Source organism: Stegodyphus dumicola, chromosome 8 (assembly GCF_044657685.1).
Source record: "Stegodyphus dumicola isolate Sdum_Otavi_A_Nest chromosome 8, ASM4465768v1".
Classification (NCBI taxonomy): Eukaryota; Metazoa; Arthropoda; class Arachnida; order Araneae; family Eresidae; genus Stegodyphus; species Stegodyphus dumicola.
The window spans coordinates 159,296,522-159,306,835 of NC_140775.1; the positions used below are offsets into that span (position 1 = coordinate 159,296,522).

Sequence of the window (10,314 nt, forward strand, 5' to 3'; positions counted from 1 at the left end):
CAGATTTTCATAGTTCTTTATGGGGATCTGAAACATTCGCTGGTAAATATTTTACTTCTGCAGTTTATGAGTTTATATATGGATGATTTGACTATTGAACTTGACACAAAATTTTTCTTGTACTTTTTTTAGTAATCTGCTTTGTAATTAATATCTTTCTACAATGAATATCCTGGCATTCTTCATCCGCACATTTTCACCAGCATCTCTACTGCAGATTGGCTGTAACTCGATTATTTTTTCACAGCTAAAAATTGTGTTTCATTTTTCCCATCCATGCCTTTCTACTCTTTCCATTTAAAGTCAGCACAGTTTGTTACATGGAATACAATATATTATTACACACTGCTATATTGATGATAACAGCAAAGTTTTTCTTATCTTCGGTTGGGTTCAGTCAGGTTCGGTCTGCCTTGGTTCATTATGCAGTAAACTATTTAACTACAGATTATTCATTAAACTAACTAGTATTTACACATTAACGCAATCTCCTTTGAACATTATGTTAGTGTTTTACAGATGAAAAGATAAAAGTTCCTCATCAAGACCAAATTAGTGTTTTTCACAACTTTATTTTAAAAAAGATTCCCAAAATATAAATATTTATTGTAAGTCTGTAAACTTTATCAACATACGAAAAGGAAAGATAATTCAACAATTTAGAATACAAGTTTAATTATTAGATAAAAATTACAAAGTATGTTAAAAAAAATTAAACACTTGCATTCATTTCTAAATCTTTTTGCATTGTTTTATGCTATTCTTCTCAAATACATATGATCTGTTTCTGCTTTTTTGGGGAGGGGATCAGAGAATTTCAGAGATTTAGCATTAGCCTTAGCAACACCGGCTATCTACCAAACACATTTCTACATTGTCACCTTTAGAGATTTGAAGCAAAATTCTATATTCCTGCAGAAAGTTTATCACAGTTTCTTTCAATGCTGGTAAATTCCACAAGCGCATTTTTTAAAATTAAGCTTAAGACAAAAAATATCACAAATTGTTTACAAAAACTGTTTAAACCTAATTCAGAGTCAAACATTTGAAAATATAATGCTGCTTTTTGTTGTTTGACTTCTGAATTGGTATTTGGTGTGTTATTGTGTCTTAATTGTTTAAACCTGTTTATAAAAACTTTAAACTTTGGAAAAAAAACAAAAAGAATGCATATGAAAATTGAATTTCTTCGATGCATATTGCAAATGAACATAAATAAAACAAAAACTTCTAATTCCATTCAAATTACAAAAATATTACTACTTTAATCAATTATTTATTCAACAGAATTCTTATAGTCCATGATCACTTAATCTGCAAATGCTCATAATCTTCCTTTATGTTTGGATGCAAATAAATAAAATTCTGATTTTCGGAAAATTCAGCATGGTAAACTTAATGCAATTTTTTTGTTTCTTAAATGTATATAGAAAGGAATTTTTAAGCCAATTATAATATTTTCTAAAAGAAATAAATTAATTTTTTCTCTAAGTTATTTAACATTTTCTGCATATGTGGGTGCTCCTATTTTAAAGTAAACATGAATTATGAATTTCTGAGAATTTTTTGTTTCATATCAATCCCTCCTTTTTTGTATAAACCTTTAAAATCTTTTAAAATTAACTTTAAAAGTAACTGGGTCCAAATAACTGGGTTTATGAGGTTCACATGAAAGAAGAATTTATTTTTCTGTAATGTTTCAGGCAATGAATTTTAACGTAAATGCACTTTAATGTCATGTTTGTTTACTTTCCACGAAATATGCAAGCTTGTTAATAAAGGCAGTAAATATGGGTAGATTATTAAAAACTTTTCACAGAATTTTCTAGCATAAAAAATGAAAAGTATTTGCAGCACTTTCAGATAATTGCTACAATAGGACTACAATCTACAAACGAATAAGACTACAAACGAACAAAATATAATGGCAGAATAAGTGCAAGGGAAAAAATTTAGAGAAAACTTCATTGCAGTTCTCTAAAAAGGGCATTTTCTTTTTACATTCAGCAGAAGAAAAAGTGCTTTGAATGTAATTTCACTCACTGATACACCATTCTTTTTACAACATTTTAACTTATTTTCCTAAAAAAGTTATTTACTTTCAAAAAACATATTGCTCTCATTCATTTTTCATCTCCAGTAAGTCTTCTCCTCACATTGGCATTATTTTCTTTGCATTTAATCATAATTAAAAAGTATATCATATTTTCTTATGTGTCTTCCCTTCTAGCTTTTTAGCATCAGGTTCTGAAAACTAAAAAAATTATTCATGTAATGTTCTCCTTCCTAAATGCGTTCAGAAAATGAGTTCCAAAATTTTAAAATGGTTTAGTCATCAAAAGTAATTGTTTTTTTTTCTTACTAACAAAGATATATCCTTAATAACTATCTCTGGAAGACATGATGAAATTTTCCCTTCTAACTGCTTAACAATATTTACAAGAACTGACCCATCAGAGTGAGGTAAACATGAACTGACATTCAGTCTATGATTTTGCTAAGTCAGCTGCCCATTTGGTTTCTCTAATTATATATGGATGATAAGAAGTAGCAAATATAACAGTAATGAATCGGCAAGATTCAAATTACAGAGAAGTAGAGATGAAGCTAGCTTATTAGATACTGTAGTATTAATATTATTATGTATTCTTATTGCAATGTAAGTTTCTTTTAAAGGTATAATGTTGTAATAGTTACCTTAGTTTATCCGTTTTCAGTTGTAATGTTCTTATAGAATTGCAACCTTTAGAAATCAAATTGTTCACACAATTCTATCCCTCGATTTTTGGATAATAAAATTAATTAAAAAAGGGAGAGAAAAGTACCTGAGAAAATAGTATTGTATTTCATAAAACTTAATTCAGGAATTTCTACAAATTCACTAAAAAAAAAAAGAAGCCTTGGCTCTCAGATGTGCTTAAACTATTTTTGAGGATATAATTTTTACATAAAATTTTTATGTGAATGTAAATGGCATCCTTTTGGTACATGATAGTACATTTATTTTTTATTCTTATTTATGTGGAACACAATTAAAAAGTTTGAGAACCTCTGATACAGAGAGTTTGGTTAACAAACTCAGCTCACAAAAATAAAATGAAATTGTATTTGCAAGACTTTTATGAAAAGTGAAATAGGTTGATCTTTGGATTATGGTAACTTGGCGATTTTTTGGCGACCAACTCTGCTACATCAACCCTCTATTTTTTTTTCGCCGCCATTTTGTCTTCACGAAGTAGACATGTTTATTTTCTTTTTATTTACTCAACACTTTTTCCAACAATCCACTATCCAAATTACACTTATGCTAGAAATTTTATGTAACAAAACTGCTTAATCATGACAAATATTAACTGCAAAATTGGGAAAAAGTGCACAATCGCAAACTCCTTGCGCGTTTTTCAGAATAGCACATAACCATTTACATGTCGACTTATTTTTACTTAAAAAAAGTCCCAGAATTGCACAAAAATGGCATTGCACACACTGTTAACTTTATCCATCTACACTGCTATCTTCTCATAAATTACAAAAATTTGCACGAAAATGCAGGAAAATTTTCTGAATCTTTAAACTCGGTAAAAAGCACATATATGAAATTACCTGATCGCGAAAAAGTATATACCCTTTCCAAGGATGAACATTTCCACATATAAAATAAATAAATTATCCAAAAACTTTTACCTCTAAATTATCTATTATATTATAAAGTCACCAACGAATTTTTACCGCAAACATTAAAAATAGTTACCAATACTTAGTGTCAAATATTTAAATTATTTCCATACACGTTTACTTCAACTGAAACGTATACCAAATTGTTACAAACATAAAATTCACAAAATAACTATCATTTAATTAAAATATTACTGAACCATGTACACGTTGACTTATTTTTACTTAAAAAAACATCCCAGAATTGCACAAAAATGGCATTGCGCACACTCTTCACTATATCCATATACACTGCTTTTTTCTCATAAATTAGAAAAATTTCACGAAAATGCATGAAAATACTCAACGTATTCTACTCAAACGTATTCCAAAATACTACAAACATATAACTCACAAAATCACGATCATTAAATTAAAAAACACTACTTAAAATATAAATAAGCACATACATTAAATTAATAAAAATTAGATTACAATCCTAATTATTTTAAACTAAATCATTGCTAATAACAATTTTCCATAATACCATATTAATTTATTTACTCCTTACATTTAGAACAATGCATAAAAATAATATCCTCAAATGATTAAAAATACTAACTTACCTAATCTTCTTCAGAATCTTCATTACGTGGCACGCACACTTCCCTACAGAAAGAGTTCCAATCGGCTGCAGTACTACTGCTAATTTCTAAATCCGAAATCCAATAGTCAACTGGCAGTCTATTCACCCAGTAATAAGAAATTAATAAAATTTCACCCATATTCAAACTACTTTCAGCAAACCACGTACCCTTCCTTACACTCCGTTTCACAAAATGTCCATTTTCACCAGATTTCTTGCACTGCCATTCAAACTTATCTGTAATATCCTTCCTTTCACACAATCTCAAGTTATTATTATCAGATAAACGCATTAAAAATTTAGAATTCACTTTACATAGCGCCATGCAATCCGAAAATTAATCAACACTATTTCACACAACACACAATGAAGCTTAATACAGTCAAAAGTCGTTAATTCGGACACCCATAATCCGGAATGATCTATAATCCGGACCTCAAAGCTACAACCTTTCTGCGCATGCGTCGCGTTGACGTAAGACCTTTACCGCTGCGAATTTGTGTGTGCGCAAAATACGTTTATGAATGCGCGTTTAATGTATAACGGACGGGATAAGCTAAGCTAAAACTATCTAATTATCTATTTCAGTTAATGTTGCAGATTGCGTTGTTCCTTAATCTTCGAATTGGATCCGGATTATTATTTTTTGCAGACTGTTAGAGCAATTTTATAAAAGTAAGCTTGAACTTTCGATTATGTCAAATAGAATTTTCGATATATATTTACTAATAAAGCGAAAGTATCTTTCGGAGCCCATTACACAAAAAGTGGAATTGCTGCAAAAAATGGATAAAGGCATATATTTTGTTTATCTAAACTTTAACGCTTGTTTATCTAAACTTTAACGTTTGTTTATCTAAACTTTGTTTATCTTTAACGCGGCGGCGGCGTGCAATGAATTCACTATCCTTATCTTAAGGGCAGATGTTTTTATTTTATTTGGCTTATAATTGCTTACTCAATGTAGTATTTCATCTCGATGTACTCCATCTTTGATATGATTTAAATCAAATGCCTCGTCATTATAATTCGCTTCCGATAGCGAAGAAAGTGACAGAGGTTATTGAAAACGAAAAAATTTCGATTGACAGATTAGTCGGTATTCTCGACACAGCAATTATAGGACGTGAACAGCGGAACTTTGTAACAGAACAAGAAATTATGTCTGTTTATAGAATTAAAGAGAATGTATTATCACATAAAAAACGAATCAACTTAAACTGAAAGAAATGTTTAATAAAGTAAACAAATATTAAGCTTTTTTTTGTAAATTTTGATACCCTTTAGATCATAATTGTTCTTTATTTCGTAAATTACGGTTTTATATTTTTAATTTTATAATTTCTGCATGCCATTTTACCAGATTTAAACTGATGATCTATAATCCGGAAAAATCAATAATCCGGAATCGCCGAAGTCCCGACGAGTCCGGATTAACGACTTTTGACTGTACAAAATAATATACGAGGGCTATCCAGAAAGTAGATTACGTTTTGGAATAAAAAAAATAAACAAAGTATAGGAAACAAATTTTATTATATACAGATGAAAGCCACACTCAAATACTACTTTTCTACATAGTCACCATACAAATTAAGGCATTTATCGTAGCGATGTACGAGCTTGGAAATTCCTTCGTCGAAAAATTCGGCCGCCTGCGCCTTCAACCACTTCGTTACCTCTTCTTGCAGCTGTGCGTCGTCATCAAAACGCTGCATAGCCAGCCACTTCTTCATTGCTGGGAATAGGTGGAAGTCGCTCGGTGCCAGGTCGGGACTGTACGGCGGATGAGGAAACAACTCCCACTTAAAAGATTCAAGAACTTTATGAGTGACATTTGCCGTGTGGGGCCGGGCGTTGTCGTGAATCAACAAGATCTTAGAGCTCAACATTCCTCTGCGCTTGTTTTGAATTGCTCTTCTGAGTTTTTGGAGAGTTTGGCAATACCTTTGAGAGTTTATTGTAGTGCCTCTTTCCAGGAAGTCCACCAAAATTACACCTTTTCTGTCCCAAAAAACAGTCGCCATCATCTTCCTTGCCGACATTGTTTGCATGCATTTCTTGGGTTTTTGGGGAGAACTTGTGTGCCCCCACTGCATTGATTGCAATTTCATTTCACAGTTCACATGTTTCACCCATGTTTCGTCACCAGTAACGATGCGATCGAGTAAAGAGTCACCATCCTTATGGTAAGCGTCCAAAAAGTTCAACGCTGCAGCCATTCGCTGATTTTTGTGGTCCTCTGTCAAGATTTTTGGAATCCATCTTGCACAAAACTTGTGGTAACCAAGCTTTTCGCTGATGATTTCGTGCAACAAACTTCGCGAAATTTGTGGAAAACTCAAAGAAAGTTCCGTTATTGTGAAATTTCGATTTTCACGGACTTTAGCATCGACTTTTTCGAGAAGTTCGGCGGTCACTATGCTGGGTCTCCCACTTTGATCTTCGTCGTGAACATTGGTTTGGCCATTTTGAAATCTTATGACCCACTGACGCACTCCACCTTCAGTGATAATGTTGTCCCCATACACTTCACGAAGCTGCCGATAGATTTCTATCGGTTTACAGTTTTTTGCAGTCAGAAACCTTATTACTGAGCGCACCTCGCAGCTCGCGGGATTTTCAATTAACGCAGACATTTCAAACCGTCACAGTATCTGAACGGAGCACAGCACGAACCTCTCACTAGCACGGCTAGATGCAGACTGAGCTGTGCAACGCTCTGACCCCAAGATGGCCGCGCTAGCCCCGCCCCTAGCGGACACAGACGGAAACGTAATCTACTTCCTGGATGGCCCTCGTATTACTACAGATATTTTTCCAAATTTTACCCCCTTTTCCGATTAAAGAACTGTAATTCACCCATTAATGTCACATGACACATCTCATGATCTTTCATTTCCCTCACACAAAATAATGCGTAATCGGAACTGAGTACTTCTCACATTATTACCAAAGTCCTAGGTAGTAACCTTTATCGCCTCCAAAATGTCGCCAAACTACCTGTTACCATATTCCAAAGATCAGCCGTGAAATATACTTGTTGCTGCTTATTTATCATTAAAAATGTAAAATCTAATTCAATGTCTCAAATGTATTTGCATTAATCAGTTCTGCATTCAACCAATTTTGACATCTGTACCTCACACCTAAAAATTTAGCAAAAAGTTTCTATGTACATATATGTTGTTCAGAAGAGAAATAATTGTTCATTATAATTATTTTCTGCCCTTCTGAATAAAAAAAAAATCAATTCCCAACAAAAGTAAACAGCCAGGAAAACATTCTCAGTTTAAAGAGTTTGCAATTAATGATGAGCTTGTCTGTAAACATGATTTACTAATCATATAATAAACAGTAGATATAATTTTATTCAAGATCCTATCGAATCTCATAATTATTTAGAACATTTTTCAGATATGAAATTAAAATGATAAACTGAGTAAAATATTATTCAAAAATAATTTTATGCATTGGTAAACATCTAAAATTTCTGTCAAATAGTTTGATAATGTAAAAACTAATTTTGATGATGCAAAGTTACCATTAGTTTGTCAAACCAGTACTTTTCCATATTGCATCTGCCACACATGTTGGCAGTATTATTGTAATATTCAGTTTGTGTGTGTATTTGATTATTCTTGTTTACATGCATGTATACGTTATCCCCAGACTGACGTTATGGCTGGGTTTTAACATCTAATTTGACTGCTCTTTCATACTGCCAAAAACCACGGCAGGTGCAAAATGTAAAAGTATCATGAAACCTAATTTTGACAATGCAGAGTTACATAGTTATGGTTAGTTTGTCAAACTTAATTTTGATAATGCAGCTATAGCTAGTTTATCAAATACAACTAGTTTGTCAATTTGAAATCTATTTGATATATAGCCTTTTTCAAAATCAGCAATATACAATATTATTAAAAAATGCTTCACTGTTTATTCTAAAAACTATGCTCGTGAGTTGCTATTGTTAAAAAAACTATGGTTGGATCCTAGCAAAGCCCACACTCTTGGCGCGGCCACTTATATGGTGCGTATCAATGTGTACATGGACAAAGTCAAGGGAGTGTGCAATGCCAAGATTGTGCAATTCTGAGATTTTTTTAAAGTGAAAATTGGTCGATGTGTACATGGATACCGAGTTTGTGCAATTTTTTTACTTATTTTCAAGTTAGCGATTTTGGGAAAAGCGAGAAGCAGTGGGTGATTCTGCACTTTCACAGTTGGTCGCCAAGGGTGTGGGCTCTCCTAAGATTTAACCAAAACTATTTATATAAATATTCAAGAAGACAGGAAGGAATACATTAAAAAAGGAAAAACTTACTAAGTGAAAGAGTTAACTTCAACAGCATGCAACAAACTAACAGCTTGGATGATGAATTAAATCCATCAGAAAGAGTGGGCAACAGACAATCATGCCAAAGATCCTGGATGGTATAATCCATAATACTCGGATAAATACCTCCATAATCTTCATATATTCCATCATACTCAGCATCGGAATAATAGTCCAATTCATAGTCATAATCGCCATCCATTCTTCATTTCTAAAGAAAAAAAAAACGATAAAAACACACGTCAGAATATACACTACGAAGTGCAGAATTTGTATGGAAAAAAACATAACGCTCAGAAGATTTTCCAATAATACGATTAATAAAAAAAGTACACAATTACATCGATGCTTAGTAAAAAATATCAGCACAGAAAGTTCTCATCGGTAAATGTTTACATGTTTCGAATTTATGATTACTCTAAACATGAGATTAGAGTCAACTCATTTCTAAGCCATTAAAGACTGCAGAATACATGTGAACACTACACACGGAATTTAGAAACATCTAAGAATCATTTAATTTATATGAACATTTTTTATATAAACTAACTTGCGGCTTATAACTGTTAATATTTTGAAGCTGAAAAAGTTAAATATCCCGCAAAAATAAACACGGTTACAGTGAAATTTCGTAAATTTGGAAAGCATAGTAAATTCAAATCTGGTTTTCTAAAATCAAACAGTGCTCCTGAATAAACATTTTAATTCCTAATGTTGTATGAATTGGATATTTTTAAGTATTTAATTTGAGCAATGAATGTCTCAGATACTTAAAATATTATTTTACTGTGCTTAACTGCAGTAGTTATGAATTAACTGATGCAAAATAACTACTTGCTAGTAACAAATTATGATAAAAGTCATCTTATTTTCAATTTTACTCGGCTTTCTTTCTATTCAATAATGACGGTTAAATGAATCATCAGAAAGTCAAACAACTTGAACATAAATATAGGGGCGAATTCAAGTGCAACGCTCTGATAAATTGCAAATGTTAGCTCGCAAGAGGCGTTCCTGCTATCGGCTGCTAAAGTCGCATTCAAGTGCAACGCTTTACCGCTCTGGTAACTGATGACGTCAAAATTGCAATGGGGAGCTGGTTTGCTCTCGTGCCAGGAGAGCTTGTCCGATAAACTACATCAATATCCAATGAGACTGCGTGTGGATGTAAACAAAAAACATCAGTTCCTATAATTCCTCTGAGCTTATGGTCAAGTGTTTACTGCGTTGTAGTGTGGTGTAACGAAGTGTTCCAGACTTGAAAACGAAGGAAATATACAGACATGTAATGTAATGTGTACAACTTTATTTACTTTATCTTATAGATTCCCTCCAAAGTAATCTAGAGCAACAGGTGTGTGTAAAATATATTTTACTTTTCAGACAAAAATACTTGCTTTTTCAAATATAAACCACATTTTTTTCCCATTTTCAAATTACAGCATTTGGTTTTAATTCTTCTAATAGTAAGTTTAATTTAAAATTCAAATTTATGTTATATTTTTATTGTTTAATGCAGATGCATGATTCTTCAGTGACAGTAGGCATGTTTACCATATGAAAATTAACTAGTTCTTGAATTATATAGTAATTAATAAGCCCATCTATCTACAAGCAGATAAGCCTGCTGAACACCGCTATCCCAGTCTCTTCTTAATCCAGGGAAAAAGCT

The 10,314-nt window shown here is 32.2% G+C and overlaps 1 protein-coding gene across 2 annotated transcripts in view; it reads right to left on the reverse strand.

Moving 5' to 3' along the window:
* por (Protein-serine O-palmitoleoyltransferase por) overlaps positions 1 to 9,251 on the reverse strand; it is a 37,389-nt gene extending 28,138 nt beyond the window's left edge. Inside the window, exons 1-2 of one of the 2 annotated variants that reach the window (XM_035364476.1) lie at positions 8,984 to 9,251; positions 8,631 to 8,853 (exon numbers count right to left, since the gene is read on the reverse strand). In XM_035364476.1, coding sequence (XP_035220367.1) covers positions 8,631 to 8,844 — 214 coding nt within the window. In that variant the 5' untranslated portion in view covers positions 8,845 to 8,853; positions 8,984 to 9,251. The remainder of the gene's footprint in view (positions 1 to 8,630; positions 8,854 to 8,983) is intronic. The other variant, XM_035364477.2, reaches the window with a different exon arrangement.
* Positions 9,252 to 10,314: the final 1,063 nt, after the last annotated feature.